Source organism: Catharus ustulatus, chromosome 1 (assembly GCF_009819885.2).
Source record: "Catharus ustulatus isolate bCatUst1 chromosome 1, bCatUst1.pri.v2, whole genome shotgun sequence".
NCBI lineage: Eukaryota > Metazoa > Chordata > Aves > Passeriformes > Turdidae > Catharus > Catharus ustulatus.
In genome coordinates, this window is record NC_046221.1 from 57,075,095 (window position 1) to 57,094,284 (window position 19,190).

General features: G+C 35.6%; 1 protein-coding gene across 12 annotated transcripts in view; it reads right to left on the minus strand.

Moving 5' to 3' along the window:
- Positions 1–19,190, minus strand: part of SUGCT (succinyl-CoA:glutarate-CoA transferase) — a 348,238-nt gene that overhangs the window by 194,371 nt on the left and 134,677 nt on the right. For 11 of the 12 annotated variants that reach the window (XR_004418442.2, XR_004418449.2, XR_004418448.2 and 8 more), the window contains one exon: positions 9,206–9,308. The exons of the other annotated variant lie outside the window; for it this stretch is intronic. Coding sequence is in view for 8 of the 11 variants with exons in the window: in XM_033064621.1 (XP_032920512.1) it covers positions 9,206–9,308 (103 nt within the window). In the remaining 3 variants the exon portion in view is untranslated. The remainder of the gene's footprint in view (positions 1–9,205; positions 9,309–19,190) is intronic. 12 annotated transcript variants of the gene reach the window in all.

A 19,190-nucleotide genomic window follows, 5' to 3' on the forward strand; every position in this document is an offset into this window, starting at 1 on the left:
TTCTGAAATATGTATTGCCCAGAATAGTTTTAGTATTTTCATGCCTACAAAACTTAAATCACACAAAAAAGCTTAACCACAATACTTATAGACAGATTAGTTTGTAATCAATATAAGTAATAAAGACCAAGGATAAAATTTAGCCCTTATGGCCTCTGAAAGATACCAAAAAAAAAGTTTTTAGGCTATGTTCAAATGAGCTCCAAGGGAACTTGGTGGCATTTATTTTGAAAAAAAAAATTTAAAATATTAAGAAACATTAAAATTAACCCTTTGTTCAAATAAGTTATACTGAAGTATGTCTAAAATTTAATCTGAAATCTCAGGTTTTATTATTGATTCTACTTAAAACTTGATTAGTAAACAGGTACACAGTTTACATGAGGGCTGGGCTTACACTCTGTAGGAAGCTTCTCAGAACTTACACATCAACTAGCTCAGTAGATCAAAGTTTGATGGCCTTATCCTGAGCATACTCTGGTAGTGTGAGACACCAAAGAATAATTATTTGAGACCAGCTGATGCCACTTTTAATGAGCTGCAAGATTAGGGAACCAGTGTGTAACTCCTGCAAGTACAGAAACTAATCCAAGAGTTTGAGGCACAAGGGTCATGCATTATAGACTCCTAACACTGAGGCCTAACAAAGACTGAAAGGTTTCAAAAACAGGCTCTTGGGGCTTTTTGACACTCGTGCCTCTAGAAGGAAATGCCCAGAAAAGGCTAGGTGACTCTTCATTCCTTGAATGGTCATGACTGCAATTTAATTTTTAGACACAACTGAGTATTTTATGAGAATAGATCTCTTATTTGATAACTTAGTATTCTTCATAACCTACAAATACTTAGATCATGCTTTTCTCAGTGAAAATAGTAATAGCTAAAGTCATACATATGTATATATATATACACACACACTGAAAAGGGCACTGAAACATTGTTGTTCCTAAGCATCACTCGCTTGGACAAAGAAAATGCAGTGCAATCTAAGTGCATGCTCGACTTATTTCTTGTCAGGCTCCTCCACCTTCAGTAAAGATGTTCAAAAGTGGTGTTACTTCTCATAAGGCCTTATTTTAATATAAATCAGTTAAATCACATAAGAAAAAAATAATTTTCCCAACTTCTCTGATGCTTTCACATGAGAAGTTAAACTTTACAGAAGCGTAGCTACTGCATCTTTACAGCACTGCTTCTCAGAGTTCCAACTTCATGGCTAAAAAGCCAAAATAGAAAAAATTACGGATAAACTTACTATGTTAGTTTTTTCAGCTATTTTAACTGTATCACATTTTTCAGGTGCTCCATATTTTAAACAGTTTCATTTACATCCATGAGGAGTTAGTACTCCTACATATTTTGCATCACAAGGTAAGTACTCAAAACATGAGGCACACACATGAAATTACCTTTTAATATTTTGATTGAAGTGACTTTTCCAAAACCATGTGGGAACTGTGTGGCATATGCAGGAAGATATTCCTGTCTGGCATTCAACTTCTATAAATAGGAAGCTATGTTTCTACAATTTTTTACCTTTTTCACTTCTTTTTATACTCTGAATTAAATTAATTAAGAATTTGACAGACAACAACCTAGTTCAGAAGGCAGACTAAATGCCCTCCTAATGTTCAGTCAAGTCTATTCTGGATGCTTTAGGAAGATGTTACAGCAGGAAGACATTACCTGTTTTAAAAATATCACAATGCATATGAATGAAAGGTTCTACAGTGAAGTTGATGGTGAGTTCTCATGTTAGTGGTGTTTTTATTTATTGCAGCATTTCTAGAAATCAAAATTCAAGCATGGATAAACTCTAAACATTTGATCTAGTGTAGTTAGACAATTTCTTATCTGGATCTCAAGCCAAACTGGCACCTTTGGGCTTATAAAAGTCATAAAGGACTTGGGGAACATGTGAAAACAGTTGAAACCATGCACTGCATGAGGTTCCAGTCCTGTTTACTAACAGCCAGCTTCTTACCACTAACTTTAAAAACACAGAACAGAAAAGAGCATATCTATGAGACTGCCATCAACTTTCTGCTCAAGTCTCTTTGAGAAAGAACTAATTCCCTAAAATGGAACAGAAGAGCTCCCAGGCAAAACCTAGTTGTCAGAATATGTTGGTGTGGTAAAAAACTCTTATTTCTGGACAATTTTTGTCCCCCACAAGTAGGTCATTTTAGCAGAAACGTTTCCAATGTACTTGAGATTTAAGCAGATAACCAGCACTGGAAATTCTGTAAAGCTAAAGGCAAGCAAAATCAAAACCTCATAATAGAAATTGTTGAGCTACTTCTTTAGTATTATTTTTCTTATGTAGACAATAGTTTTATATTAAATGTGTGAACAGACAAAATCCTGTCATTAACTCAAACATACAAGTTTTTCTCAAGACTTCTCCACTATAAGCTCTTCATGCGTCCCTGCAACAGAAGCAGGCCATGCACAAACATGGCACAGTCATATACCAGATTTCCCTACAGCCAAAATTGAAAACACACTTCCTATTACAATGTTCCTTATACCAAAATATAAGTGCTGTTTCATTTTGAGAGTTACATATAACATCTGGATATAGAACTCTCTCATACTCTATATATGCACTGCAAAATTATGTATATGTGAAAATCACATACTACAAACAGTACTGGAATTGGATTTTCCATTTTACTTCTTCGAAATACGTTCCAATTCTCAATCCATTCCCCTTTAGAACAGAATCCACTTTTATAAAATTCCCACAGGCCAAAAGCTTGAAAACATTTGTTATCTAGTATAAGATAGCTACTCTTGACAATATTAAAGGCTTGGGTATGGTTGGTGGTGTGGTGCTTTTTAAGTGAACAGAATTTAAAAATCAATGTAAAAGTGGGTCTTGAAACACCAAAGCCAGGGAGCACACGTTTTCAACTTAGAGAGGCATGAAGACAGCTGAATTTCTGATTCAAAGTACAGTTTAATTTTAGATGCATTCATCCGGTTGTTTCACTTTCAATGAATTGGCATTTTTAAGTGTAAAAACATTCCATTGTAAGATTTCCAACTAGTTTTAGTACTTATTAAATAGACACATACAAAATTTAACTCTTGTCTGTTAGGAATTGCTTCCACAAATATCATATTACCTCAGGCCTTCAATCAGCTGCTTTTCAGTTGCAGAAACCTCTACATGTAAAAAACCTCCCTATAGTATTATGAATATGAATATAATTTCATTCATCATGGGACAGCCCTTAATACACCACAACAGCGTACTTCAATAAAGAATAACAATTAAAATACGGTCACAAAAAACCCCAAAACTAAAAAAAACCAAAACAAACAAGCAAACAAAATAACCCCCAACCAAAATCAAAACCAAACCAACACCAAAACCCACAGAATTAAAAATTTAAAAAAACCCACACCACATAAACAAAAACACCCTACACATTTTATAACTTCTGCTGTTTTATATGTTCACAATACTGAATGTAGAAGCTTTTACCAGATGCTAGGAAATTTTTGCCAGGACACATACAAAATGAATTCCAAAATAAGAGGCAATCTGAAGGTTATTGGGAAAAAAAAATGAACTACCACCTTCATAAGTTTCAACAAATAATAAACTCAAAACATCAAAAAATTGCCAGTTATCAGATAGTTCACTACTCAGTTTTCTGTGACTTTTTTTTTCTAAGGATATTCAGAGAAATGGCTAAAGGAACTGTAATGGCCTTCTGGGACAGGAAGACTAAGGTTTCAGTAAAAAAAATGTTAAATTAATTTTTATAGTGATGCAAAGTCAGGGAAGGGTTGTTAAGGGATGGCCTCTTGCCACAGGGTGGAGTTTTGTTATGGTATCCTTTTAGAGTCTGCAGGTGTTTGGCAGGAGCTGACATCAGGGCCAGCTGTGATATTTCAGCTCCGATATTTCCCTCCCCATATTTCTCAGAAGTGATGCATCAGGATGATGTCTTACACCTGATGTACTCAACTTGTGTGGTATGACTGCAACTGTTGGGGGGGCATGGGGGATGTGCCACTGCATGGTTTTCATTTTATTTTCAGCTGACAACATTCATATAATAAAACTCACCAACATTAATAGATTTAATATAGTAAAACACCAGATTACAATTTATTAAACTGCTATTAAATATTTATTAAGATTCATAAATATTAGATTTCTTTTTTCTGGGTTGTTTTGTTGCTTTTTGTATATACCAGCTATTTAAAGTAAGAACACTGTATTAAAGAATGTTGAAACAAATTACAGTGTAAAAAAGGGGAGGACAACATTCTAAAGAAAAAAAAACACCTTCCACCACCTCACTTAGCCAGCAAAGATCTTTGTTCTTGCATACTTAGCTGCAGTACAGTGTGTACCTGTTTCCATTTTATCTTTTGGGAGAATTTGAATAGTTTCTATTAAAAATGGTATTCTCTTTTAAGTTTGTTTTGTTTGGAAAGCTTCAAACCACATTGTATTTCATACACGTAGTCCCCAGGGTATGTAAGATTTTTAAATGTTTTAAGAATTCTTTTAATGTTTGTACTATCTTGGCCTGGTTAAAAGAGCACTTTTTTAAAAATAGTTTTTAAAAGTTTCATTACATAAATTTTCATTAAAATAGCCTATACTGTTCTATTAAGCATTGGTAAGAACTTTCACAAACATTTCTTTCTCCCTCTATTTTTAAGAAATTTGTTTCCCTTAGTGAGTCAGCCTCCTTTTTCTCTCAGCCGTTTTATCCATATATGCACAGGGACATACATACGTCTCTCCACAGACTGATTGACTTACCAGTACAAAATGCCTGTGGTATTCATTTTAACTTCACAAATGAATAAAAGATTATAATCAGTGGGAAAAGTGGACATTTCACTCCATTCATGGAAAAACAGTATCACCTGGCACTCCAACTTAGTAAGAAACTTCCTGGGTTTTGGCAGCTCACTTGGAGTACAGATGAAGCTGTTAATGATATTAGTGAAGTGTCCTGGGATACAAAAATATGTTGTTTTATCTCAGTTTATAGAAGGAGTTATATAAGCCACTCCCAGCCTTCAGAGCTCTATGATCCTTTTAGTTAAAATAAAATTTGAAAACACAACGTGTCTGTAAGCCAATTGAGTTCCTTTAGAGCATTTCAATCATCTCCTGTAGTTGTCTTTCCCCCTACTTCCTCACGCATGCTTCTAGCCATCCCTTGCATTATTCCAGCACCCTCCTAGGATTTATCTTCATCTGATACCAGCCTAGAGCACCCTTTACAGCATTACTGACAGCTGAGCTGACACTCATGCAGTGCATCTCAGTTATTAACAGTGCAAGACTACACTTACAATGAAAGGTGTTTGCATTATGGATATAAAAGTCCAAAGATCAAAGAGGAAGACAATGACAATAAATGAAGTAAATAAAATGTTTCAGTCCAATCTTGATGGCAACACACAAAATGGAAGATGCTAGCAAAGCCTGTGTATTATCCATTAGAATGAGATAAGAGTTGGTCTAAACTGAACTATCACTGCGTTTGATATTTTTCTGGACTCTGCAATGGTTGAAAGCAAGTGGCAGTGAGAAGCAGATAACTGTGCTATGATCAAACAGTGTAATGTAAATTTAAATAGTTTAACATGTCATACAGTACCAGTATCCATAGCTATCATATGCAAATTGAGTGACATCTGTCTTAGAATTGTATTTTCTGATCTATACCGAGTCTGAGATAAATCACATAATGTGAGCACTGAGAAGAATTATTACAAATGTTTCATACTTGATGGATAGCTGGGTTCAGTTTCACACATAAGAAAATGCATGTATTGATGAATAGGTGGATAAAGAAATTGGTTGGATAGCCACACCCATGACCCATGACCATCCATGAGTCAATGTCTCAGTGAGACAGGATATTGGTGACAAGTGTCCTCAGGGTTGCTTACTGGGACTAGTGCTCTTTAATGTCTTCACTAATGACACAGACAAAGGGATCAAGCTCATCCTCAGCAAATCTGCAGATGACACCAAGATGAGGGGGGCAGTTGACACACCGAAGGATGAGATGTCATCCAAAGGGACTCGCATATGCTTGAGAAGTGTGCCCATGGGAACATCCCAAGGTTCAACAAAGCCTAATCCAGAGCTCTTTACCTGGGTCAAGGCACACCTCAGGATCAATATGGGCTGGGGTATGAGAAGACTGAGAGCAGCCCTGCTGAGAACAAATACAGGAGTTGGTGGTTGAGAGGATGGACATGAGCCAGAAATGTTTGCTCTCATTCCAGAAAGAGAAACATGTCCCAGGCTGCATCAAAGGAAGTGTGACCAGCCCGTCAAGAGAGAGATCCTCCCCTTCTGCTCTGCTGTCATAAAATCATGGATTAATAATCCATGTCACTGGATTATTGTGTCCAGCTCTGGAGTCCACAGTACAGGAAGGAGCAAGTTGGAGGAGTCCAGAGGAGTGCAGTGAAGATGATCAGAGGGCTGGATGGACCACCTCTGCAATGCAGAAGGGCTGAGAGAACTAGGAATGTTTATCCTGGAAAAGAGAAGGCTCTGGGAATTCCCTGCTGTGGCCTTTCAGTATTTAAAAGGGGACTATAAGAATTTTTAATGGGACCTGTTGTGATTGATAGGGCAAGGGTTAATGATTCTAAACTGAAAAAAAAGTTTAGGTTAGCTATATTAAAGTTTTTTACAATGATGGTAAGAAAACACTGGAACAGGTTGCCCAGATAGGTGGTATATGCCCCATCCCTGAAAATATTCGAGATCAGGCTGGAGGGGACTTCTGAGCAATTGGTCCTATTGAAGATACCCCTGCAGATCACAGGGTTGGTGGAGTAGATGACCTCACAAGGGTCCTTTCCAACTCAAAATATTTTATGATTCTATGAAAAATATTGCTGTGATTAGAGTATGTTCTTGTTGGTGGATACTGGTTTTCTCCTATTATACCTGGGATTTCAACTATGAAAGTGGCAGAGTGTTGTAATAAATCTGCTGAGACTCCATTTTCTTCATGCAAGAAAAGCCAATTTTTTATTCACACAACTCATTTTATACAATTTTTACTCACCTCGTGTGCAACTTTAATTGGTTAATAGTTTTCTTGCCAATTACTCTATTGGTTAGTCAAAGGTATTTCACTTGTCCATCAAATCCCTCTATTCTTGAATTGTTTACATATCTTTTTCACTGACTCTCATGAGACAGACCCCTTGTTACTAGAAATGAACTTGTTTTTCACCCAGGAATAGATTATTGTGTTAACAAACTCTCATTCTCAAGATTGTTTTCACATGGGAACTTGCAAACCACTTAGATGCACTTAAAAGAAGTGACAAGCCAACAATTAATTTAGCAGAGCCAGGCCTGACTTTTATGGGGCCTTTCTTTCATAACTTCTCTACCTGCCTGTGACACAGAGGATACCTAGATTACAGTCTCTCAGGTGATAAACTTATTCCCCGGTCAGACAGTCTCAGTCTTTTTTTTTTTTTCCCCCCCCGCTTCCTTTGAACTGGAAAAAGAGGTGAAAAAATGCTTCTTTCAGAAATGAAATAAAGGTACAGCATGTAGCTACGCACAAATATTGGCATTAAATTTCTAATAGCAATGTCCAGGTGCCATGTATTTCAGAGAAGGGTGTAGAAAAGAAAGCTTTAAAGAAGTTTCACAAGGAAGAGATTAGCATGCCCCTTTACAGGAAAATAGTTTAAAAACTATGCCATATCTAACTGCAAAGTACCATGATACCTTTTATAGATAGGCTATGTCAAGTAGTAACTTGACACATATATCTATATACAAATAATATCTATATAATCATAATATATATATATGAAAATATTATTTAGGTGAATTCTAACAAGAGCAAGGTAGCCAAAATAACCTCTTTCCAATTTGGGAGGTAAGAGCCCATGACACATGTTTTAAAAACAATCTCTTTCAGAGTAGACTCAGCTTCTTAAAATTTGCAGCATCAAAAAAAAAAAAACAAACACAGAATATTTTTCCAATGTTGCCCCAAGTAGAGCCAAGTCTGAGCAAAATACTCTTGCTGTATGTTCTTCAAAGCCCAACCTTAATCCCTGTGAAAGTTATGAAGTGAAAAATTTGGCCCATGCATACGGCATGATACTACATCATTTTAAGGAGAAAGAGTGTATTTATATAATAAAAAAATATTCTTTCCCTACAGTCACCTAACAAATATTATTTTATGCCTCTAAAATACAATAATATTTATAACTAACATATTTATTATAAACATATTCTTTCATGACAGGGATTGCCTTGCCTGCTCTTATTTTCCCAATGCTACAATAACAGTCACAACAAGCACTTCTGACAGCAGACGTAGACGCACAAAATTGGAAGAAAAAACCAAGAGAGACAATGATCAATCATGCTTTCTTGTGATTCTCTTGAGTAAAAATCAACTTAGAAGAGATTAATCACACACTAGAATAGTTATAAAATACTCAGTTATAGTACTTAAGACGGTATAATCCAGTTTATCTTGTGCCCTTTAACACATCCTAAACCAGAGAGTAAAAAAAGCAGGGGAGGTATCCAGGCATATGAAGATAATATAACTCTACAGATACTAAAATATAAAAATATTGTTTAAAATTACACATATGTGTAAGCCAGTGTAATATTTAGCATTTAAAACAGATATACAGAGAAACTGTTTTCACCTACAGAAACCACGAGGCCAAGAAAAGGTTAAGATTCTTTCCTTATATGGATTTTGTGCTTAATTTTTCTTTTACCAGTCAAAATGTTGCCCATTTTTTTCAAACAGAATTAATTTTGGTTATCCATGCTCCACACAGAAAATTAGTTCTTCTGGGGCCCCCAAAAAAGTTGCTTTTCTGCATATTTATGTGATAAAACACAGTTATGTACTATATTATAGTTTCTTTCACTGTTTTACCAGCCAGTTTTGAAATACAGACTCTGAGGGACATGGAATACTTATGATTTAATTTGATGTGACAAAATCTGAGTTTCCAAGCATATAATTCATTTAAATATCTGTATTAGTATACTATTGGCTGAAACTCAATCCATCATAAGCCTCTCAAATCCCATTTTAAAGCAGCCAAAATCAGATCTGAGTGGCAGGAGGAGTGACCATTGCTCAGCATCCATAAAACACACGTAATAATGTACAGAAGAGACTCAGTGCGGACCAACCTGTGGGTCTGAGAACACTTGCTGCATGTTGTTGATTGGGCCATATGGAACTCCACTCCCTTCAAAGAGCTGCAACCACTCAATCGTTGCTTTTTCTGAAAATCTAAGAGCAAATAAGAGTGAATGTGGTTTCAGCACTGTACTTTCAGATTCTAAGGAATATACAGCATTTCTCATTCCTCGCTCACTGCTTCCATACTTCTCTTTACTGATTTCTTCCCAGACAGTGAATAAAATAACAAATATGTACTACTTATGTTCTTCAGAAATGCAATATCCAGACATTGGCAAAAGAAGATCTCTTAACTGACTTCTGTTCCTATCTGATCATCTGAAGCAATGCAAGAATGATGCATTTATCATCAGTTTCAAATAAGGATCAATGAGTTTCCTCCCTTGTTCAATTACACTAATGTGCCTCATATTTGTTTTCCATCATGTACATATTTAAAAACAAAAAGATATAGTGCAAGTACCATACAATACTGCTCATTATAAGCTGATGTAAAGCACCATCAAAAATATATAAATATATATTTTAAATCACATTTTTAGGTCAGGTAACAAGACTGATCACATATTTATTTCCTGTATGGTTGTACAACCTATCCTAAGGACATCCAGTTCAGCATATATACATGGTGCCTGTATGCTGGTGAACACATTGCTCCAGGTCTTTGTATCACATGCGAAAAGCTCATTTTATTTCTTCCTAAGCATTCAGTTTCATAACTAGCAACACCACTCTATTTTCCCTGTTTTGCTAGATTGATTTTCTTTCCTCCTCTGCCTCTTTCTTCAACATGAAGAAAACACACCGTTGAAGCCGCTGAGAGAAGGTATTTTCTGCAGTCATCTGGGATCCACAATCAAGGTGAACTTGCTTGGAAATAGTATTTTAAATTTCAGGAAGATAAATACCACAGAGGTCTACCAACTTATTAGAAATCAAAGATTGACTCCATGATATACCAACACCAAAAAAAACCTAGATGTGATTTAAAGACTTGACAGAATTGAAATTCATAGAAACCTTTAAAAGGGACATTCAATTGCTGGAATTCTATAGCTACCAGTTTGCTGTTCCTTAATAGTAATTTGAAACAACATCAGTAACATTCAGCTTTACTTTTAGCACAAAATATGGATGGCCTCTCAGAATTAGAAGCTTTATTTCTGAAGTCAACAAACAATTCTAGAAGAAATGGAAGGAGCAATAAAAAGGAAAAATCCAAATAAAAGGCTTTAAAAGTGCAAAATTAAGCATGACTCATGAAGAAATTAAGCATAACTCATGAAGAAATTAAGCATAATGCAGCATAGCTTCTAAATAAAACAGATATAAGAATATTGCACAGTCTAATTATATGTAATGTACTTCACTGAATATTAAAGAGATTTCATGGTAAAGATGTAGCCAGTCATAAAGATAGTGCTGCTGTTGGATCCATCTAAGATCTGTACAATTTAGTACTTTGTTGCAGCCATACCTACAATCAGGTACATTGCACGAAACTGGGGAAAAAAGGTAACTCTAGGAAGGCAGATAACCTTCCTTCTTCAGTGATTGCAGCTATTAAGAAACATGATTTTAGTCTAAAACAAAATTTGAATTTCCCTTCAGTACTCTCCATTCAATGATTCTCATAATCTGTATATTCTTGTTCTATGTAGCCTTCTATTGTTAATATTCAGGGCTCAAACTATTGCACAATGTAAATAAGACTCACATGAAAAACTGTTTCCCTTCAGTTACAGGTGCAGTCTATATAAAATTATGCTGTTCCCTGCTACCAACAGAGATGCTTCATATTTTAAGGCCCACTAAATCCCTTGTTATAAATGGAAAGTTTTTTTCAGCTACTACTTTTTGACACTTCAAATACTATCTCATTTCTAACAAGACAGGATATCTGCAAGAGGACTCTTGAATTCAACTCCATGGTGCTGAAGACAATCACTAGGAAATTATTGTAATTGGCAATTATTGCACTCATCTGTTAAAATTAATAAGTCCTGCTATGCTATGTTCCTGCACTTCTGTATAAGAAAGAGTTTATAAATCTCTTCCTCAGTTCAAAAAGCCAAAACTTTTGCATTTAAACAGCAGCCTGAAAATGAAGTCTTTTCAATGGGAGTGTCTATAATCTATATTTGCATAACCAGTAGGCTACTTCCTGATGTTGTGGTAAATCTGAATAATTTTCAAGACATATATTATTCCCCAGTTACACCATTGTGAGTGAATCAATATATAGAGGAGTTGTATATGTATGTTGCAGAACCTTTGTATATGTTAAGCAAAATTACTGTGATTCTATATGAATTTCTACAATTTTAGGTTGTGCTTATGTTTTTGCTTCCTACGTTACAGAAAAAAAACCCCAAATTTTTGTGTAAAACAAGAGAATGTCTATTATCCTCAAGGGACACACAGAGTATTTCCTCTTGAAATTGAAACTCTAATTCTGATGTAGAATAGCTTCCTTTCTTTGTGTTGAAGAGAGGCTGTTGAGAGCATATTGTTAAGCAAACTGTTTAAAACCAAAATAGAACATCACCACTGCCAGTAAAGGTCTAGTATGCAGATTTTGAGAGCAACAGAATGAAACTATTTTGCTCATTGAACTATGGTTTATATATTGAAACATCTGCTGTACATCATTAAGGGAGAAACACTGTTTCAAAATCTGATAAAAGGCATGGATAAAAAAAGTTAATTTTTACCTCTGATGTCAGCTGTCCAAACTCGATTTTTTTTTAACCAACCTGTATGCATTAGTCCCCCAATTACAATTTCAATTACAATTATCACAATTTGTGATAATACTTACACAAATAAATACCATAACCTTTACTTAAGATGAAGGGCTGATGTTCAGCCATTAACAACATGCTCAACACTCCAAAAAAACAAGAGAAGATGTTCGTCAAAAACTTACAAGAAGTAGAAGACTAACATTCTCTCCTGAAAATGAAAGCTCTGTCAGCAGGAATTTAGAAAGTCTGGCCAATCCTTTTTCTCTTAACACATTTTAAAAAGTATTTCTATGCTTTTTTACTGCTCTTAGTAAATATTCTACTTTATGTATTTTTCAGTTAAGAAGAAGAAATTATTGACTTTATGTATACACATACATAAATAAAATCACTGTGATGGATACACATCTTCCAAACCTGAGCTAGTAGGGGAAAAAAAGAATCCAAGACTGTAGAGTATCTGAACACTGACACTTGCAAGAGAATTTTTACCTCAGAGATATTCAGTGACTACAGGAGAGCTCAACACTGCTCACACTACAGCTTCATATATTTTCAGAGGAGTTCCTTTTCCTATAAAATGTTCCATCTGTTACATATATATAGATAGACGTATATAATCACATAAATGCCCTCTAAATTACTTGTGATTTATTTGTAGAAATGTTTTAAACCTGTAGATTAGCTTTCTGCAATTAGTACCAGTATTTAAGGAGCTCAAAAGGATTTGCCTTCTACTGTACTACTTTGTGGTATGAAGCTCAAATTCAAGATCTTTCTGAAAGCACCTCTGAGAAAGGAAGGATATGTACCCCAGTGAAGAACAAACCCATTGCTAGGACATTTACTGCAAAGCCTGAATTGAGGCTTACTTCCTGAAGAAGTTTCCATGATGTCTTATTTCCATTTTAAGCCATACTCTAAGCATCCTCTGCACTGAATTACACAGCACTCACAAAGATACTGAAGTTGCACTATTGAAATGAGGCATCAAATTCCAGACCATTTAACATAAAACACATTTCATGCTTTAAAATATCTTAAGAATAGAGAGTGTGACATAAGCTGAACTAATTGAAATTGGAAGAAATCCAACTAAATATATTTTTCTTCAATTAGTAAATGTAGCAGGCATCATTAAATGAAAACATCTAAATTTAAACTATAGACTCAGCAAATTCATCAAAAAACATTACAGCACAATATAAGGAAAAACCTCCAAAAGGCAAAAAAATTAAATACAAAAAAAATTTTACACCTTGTTTTCTTACATAAACTACAAGTGTAGTTTTGCTTCTTAAAAACCAGGATCTACATTCCCTCCTGCCTTCTAACAGTGTCTAACTTAAAAAAATAAAAGAAAAGGTGAGAAATGGATCTTTACATGTAAAACAGAAAAATAATTTCTGCTTGACTTGCGCAAGTTAGATGAAATGGCATTAATGGTTAATATATTTTAACAGCACTTGAGTTTGTTTCTAAGTTTCTCATCCTGATAGTTATTAAAGTAAAATTTGTTACCTTTTTTTAGCAATATTCTGTCTTTCAATGAAACAAAGACTTTAAAAGCTTGAATGAATCCACTTTATGTGCATTCTATTTTCTATGTTTCCTAGGAAACCTTCAATCCTTACTACATCCTATGTGGAAGGGCAACCATGTTTCTCTAATGGATAAAACCACCTAATTCCACACCGTTTAACAGAACTACTGAAGCAAAATGCTGCTCTCTTCTATAGGAAACTTATGGCAATTAATTTAGAGAAGTAATTTGGACAGCTACCATATACAGATGGAAGAGCTACCTCTAGGATTAGTAACAGCTTTTTACATGTGGTCAATCACAAAAAGCTCCTCTGTTCTTGCTAAAGCCCACAATAGCATTCCTTTGTTTTCTAGCACAACCCAAATCTGAATCATTGTTTTGTTTCACTTTGTTCTATCAACAGTCTCTTCACTCCCAAATACCTACAATATTTTCTCTCTTCACTACCCACCTCTTTAATTGTAGTTAAATGCATAAGAGAGTTGGTACAATTTCTTACAGTTGCATCTATGGAAGACACTATACAAAACAAAAGTCCTAGAAAAATATTTGTTTGGAAAATTCAAAAAACTGATCATATTTTTTAGTGTACAGCGAATACAGAATTAGTGTTTTCAAAGTGAATACTACAGTATTTACTCAGTAGTCTGTAAATATCTCTGTTAGTGTCTACTCTCCTGTTACTGAAGAACCACTGGGAAAACCACAACAAAATATTAAAATATTTGGGATCAACATGACTGTATTGACAGGTACAATAGAGATATTCCAACTACTTTGAAAGATGCATATACAGTAGATTATAAGTGGTAGCTACATAAAATACTATCCAGAGATTTGCAGGTACCACGAGTCCACCATGAAAATTATTTTATATTTCTGCATATTATAAATATTGTTATCAGTTTTATAGAACTATCAATAAACCTTCACCTTTATGCACAAAATCTGTGCCAGAGATTATTGGACCTTCTCATTCTTCTATCAAGATTTACATGCTGCTTTAAAATCATGTATGATTTTTAAGGAAGTGCATACCAGAGGGAAACGTGTATCTTGCAAAATATATTTTATACGGTTACCGAGTAGTTAATCCAGCACATAAAAGAACTACTTAGTTTATTAGTCAGATAACATTTAGATATGCACATTAGAAATATACTGCTTTTCTCCAACCTTCCTCTCTTTTCAAGTATAAAAAAGGACTATAACTTTTATAATTATGACAAAAGAAGTGCAAATTAACTGAAAATCAGCTAGTTAAACATTCATCAATGAAAGCACATTGAGAAGGATGAAAAGTTGCAATGCTTTTATTGCCAGTTTTCTTTTAACTAAAGTGGATTAAATAGCTATGAAAAGTCAGGTCAAAAAGTTCATTTAAAATCCTTGATTTCAGCAGCCTTAAGTTAGAAATATAAGTGATCAGAAAAGGGATGGTGTGTTCCTTTTCAGAAAGGATCTTGAACTTCACACAGTTATATGAAATTATTAGAAGCTCATTAAACGGTAAGAAAAGAACACAGAAAATACACATTAGCTTACCCAGTCCAAAAATCAGATGCTTGAGACATTTTGGCTCTCTCTCATTTGTAGACACAAGAGGCAACACAAAAATCACGATTTAAAACAAAGCATTTTAAAGCAATATATGGCAATTTGGCAGCTGATATCCACACAGCTCAATCCTCTGCATACTGATGGTGAGGTAGGTGACTGGCAAAAGTAAACCTTACCAGCTGTGACACACTCGAGTCAATTGTCTTTCAAACTTCAAACACCTGTCCTGCTGAAGCTGTAAACAACCAGAGGCTCATTCCTGTAACGTTACCAACAGTGACTTCAGTCAGCAAGGCTCTTGGTTTGGAAAAGGAAATGGTGGGACAGGGAAGGAGATTTACAAAGACTGGGTGTGTCTCAACAAGTGTGAATTTAATAATGCTTCTCATTAGGCAAACCAAATGTCGTACAATACTCTTTGCCCTTTAGGTGTCCTCCTCTTCTGTTACTAGGTGGAAACCATTTAGCAACGACTTTATTAACCGAGGATCAAGTTCCTGTGTGTTTCCTTCCTGCTCATTCTTTTTCCCCTCACACCTATATATGCAGCATGCAGCTGTAGTGTAGAGTCAAGAATAAGGGGTTTAAAATACAAGTGCTAGGAATAGAAGTTCCACTCTGAATCATTTCTAGCCCTAACACTTCTGAGTCTACAACAATTTAGTAAGAGCTGCAGGAGCACTAATCGTGCTGAATTTATGTGTTCTTCTTTATGCGAAACTGCTTCAGTTTAAAGGCAGAGGACACGTCTGCTACTCACCTTCCACCTACACTCATACATGCCCACACACTCTGTTCCATTTACAGGTTCATTTCCCAAAGTACCTTAGAGCACACATTTAGCTGCCCTGTCTTAAAATGTGTCTACACTACTGAGGTGCACGGTAGGTAATGTTCAAATTCTAGAGTAATTTGAAAAAGAAGGTCAACAGATTAAGCCCCGTTTCTCAAAGCAGCTTCTTTTAAAACTGCACAGATGCATCTCAAATTTCATATGTGCTCTATATATATGTGTCTTGACATATACATGCACATGTACACAGACATATATATAAACACTGAAAAAATTATCTACATTGTGTCTGGTACTATTGTGTTCTAGTGGAAGCAAAAGTGGAAGAGAGGCAGAGGGGGAATAGAGCAACAATTAAAACTTATTTGTGAGTTAGATATACATCTATATCACAAGCCAGAGGCTTCCACCTTAACTTAAGGTGGAACTTGAAACGTAAAAAACAGAGTGCTCTGTAGTCTGTCAGCTCTCACATGAGCTGTGAGCCTCAGGGGCCTTCGTGGTAGCCATTGAACCTGACCTCCACCCAGGTAGGGTCATTTTAAACTGACTCTTGGCACATACACAAGAGAGGAAGGCAGAGGTAATTTGCTTTTGTCAGAGTTCTGCTTTCTTGTCTTTTGGGAAAATGTAACCGAAATAGAGAGGAAGATACAGAAGGCACCAATACTTTTTTTTTTCTTTTTTTAACCGAAGAGTAGATCTGCAAATGTCAGTAGTGGGAGGAGAAAGAGGCAATAAGATGAAGAGAGGGAAGGGGGCTTGTAGGAAGTGGAGGAAGATGATGGGAACAGGAAAAAACCAGCATAGAAGGATGAGGACCAGACATGGGAAAGGGACAACACCACCAGTGGCAAAACAAGTTCAAAGTGCCCCACAGGCCTATATCCTTCTTCCCTGTGAATATCCTATGAACCGGTGGTTCTTGAAACATTTTACTCATTTCCCCATAGACTATGGAAGTGAAAAACACTCCATGTCTCAAGATGGAACTGTTTTCTGTAATCACTCCTCTTGCTTCAGTATGAGAGCAGGCTCTCTTAGAAGCAGCATACCACTCCACAGTGGTTTTCCTCCCCATCACTTTTATTGAGATCTGAAATTCTCTTCAGATATGTGAACTTATCCTTCCTTATTTGCTCTCCCTCTCTATCTTTCATTTGTGCCCTACAGAGGGAATTGAGATTTACAGAGACCAAGCTGGATTGAAGAGTTCAGGACAGGCATGCTTCACTGTTCACTTCTGTCAGAGAAGAAAGAGGATGACAAAATTCTTCCTGAAATGAATGGTGCAATTCTCACCTTTCAGAGATGTTGCTTCAAGTTACATATATGTCTGAAGCCATGTTCATCCCCATCTTGTAGTCTCACTCAGTTCAGTAGATCTGACTTTGATGAATACATCATTTCACACCCTTCTGAAAAGTCTTCTATTTAAAGGTCAATTTCTTCTAAGTGCTGCATAATTCCCATGGTTACCTAACTGCCTTGAAATCTGGCATGGTTACCACAGGTGGTGAGCAGAATTATTGGTCTAAATTAGAGGTCGCTTGAGTCAAGAATTCCCAAGAGAGAACTTTTTCCTTAAAAAAAACAACATTCCTTAACTTAGACCAATTGTCCCGATGTTTCCTTTGTGCACACACCTAGAAATAAAATTGTGACAAAAGTCTCAGTTGCTCAGTTTTTTGCTCTATCAAATGAAAGCCATAAAGTGTCTCCTTGGTATTCAGAGTTCAGATGCTTTCAAAAATTTCAGCTCCACACATGAAGCAAATTAAATGCTCAAGACTTCAGAGAGTTACTGACCCTGTAGGTCTGAACACCTCCTTCTATTCCTATACAAAGCCTGGAAAACCCTTTTTCTTAAGAGGAGGAAGTAAAAAAAACATCTTTTTGCACTTACTGAATGCTCAGAAATTAGAAATTAATTGCAGGTAATTAATTTTGAAAATTAAGAAAAAATTTAAAAGAAAAGGTGAAACATAGCTCCAGAAGTAGTTCAAAAAGGATAAGGGTGAGGAAACAGGGTACATAGGTCAATGGAAGCCTGCTCTAGGCTCTGCTGGAACCTTGACTTATTAGGATTATAAGAGCATCAAAGGCTTGAAAATAATGTAAGCTTGTATCTGCTGTGCAACAGCAATACTATATGTAAGCAACTGCAGAGCACCGAGCATCAGCCATACATGCTGCTTAAATACCAATGACTTAGTGGAACAGGAAGGGTGTATAAACTGGAAATGGCAGCAGGAGAGTTTGGGGGGAAAAGTAGTGATTCAACAAAAGTACTGTACTTCAAACGACTGTACCTCATTTGCTAGACTGAGAAAATCCATGTTTAAGAATATTTCTTCTAAGCTGCTCCAGCTCATATCTCCACAAATTCATTTCAAGGTGGACAGCAGTGCACATACAGTGAGTGAATGGAAGGGTCTGCAGGTGTTTTTGTACAAGTAATGTACCTTAGGGTTATATCTTCCATGTGCTGGAAGCTGTAATACTATCAAGCAATCAGTGGGTAAACTAAGGTATTTTTCAGTGAAATTCTATCATTACTATTTTGTCATTTCCCTTCATTTCTCAAGGGTTGACATTTTTCAGCCCTGAGAAGCTATTAATGTAATTCTCCAAGTAACTTCAAAAATAAACCACATATAATTTTACAAAAACCTGTGCATTAGTGAATGAAAGCAAAGTTACCATGGAATGTGTGTGGAAACATATTCAACTTCCATTAGAATACCAAAGGTGTTTGTTATATCTGTTTTATAACTGATTGCCAGATGAACTCACAATAATATGACATAATAGAATACTTTAGAAATGTCTACTCCAAAAGTGTGTAGACATTTACATACTTGCACTTAATATGCAGAAACTCAGCCTAAATTATAATAATAAAACAGGACACAAATTGATTTTAAAAAAGGCAGTAATTAGAAGAGCAGTAATGTAATTTGATTAACTAATTACTACAGACATAAAAACAAATTGTAATTCTGGCAACTCAAAGAACAGCTGTTCCTTGAACTTTATGTTCTTGTTCAGACATTGCCCATAGGAAAAAAATTACAACATCCAACATTAACCAGAAGCAATAAGCTATCAAGTAACTGATCTATGGATGGCAAAATAGCCTTCTCACAAGGTACCTGAGTGCATCAGACAAATGCCATACTAAATGAAGTCCAAGTAATAAGTTAACATGAACCAACTTTGAAACTGAAGCTAAGCATCAAGAATATGACAGGTCAAAACTAGGTCTAAAGATAAATTATGGCCTTTCAGGGGCTCAGAACTTACAGCAAGAGTGGCCTCGTCTG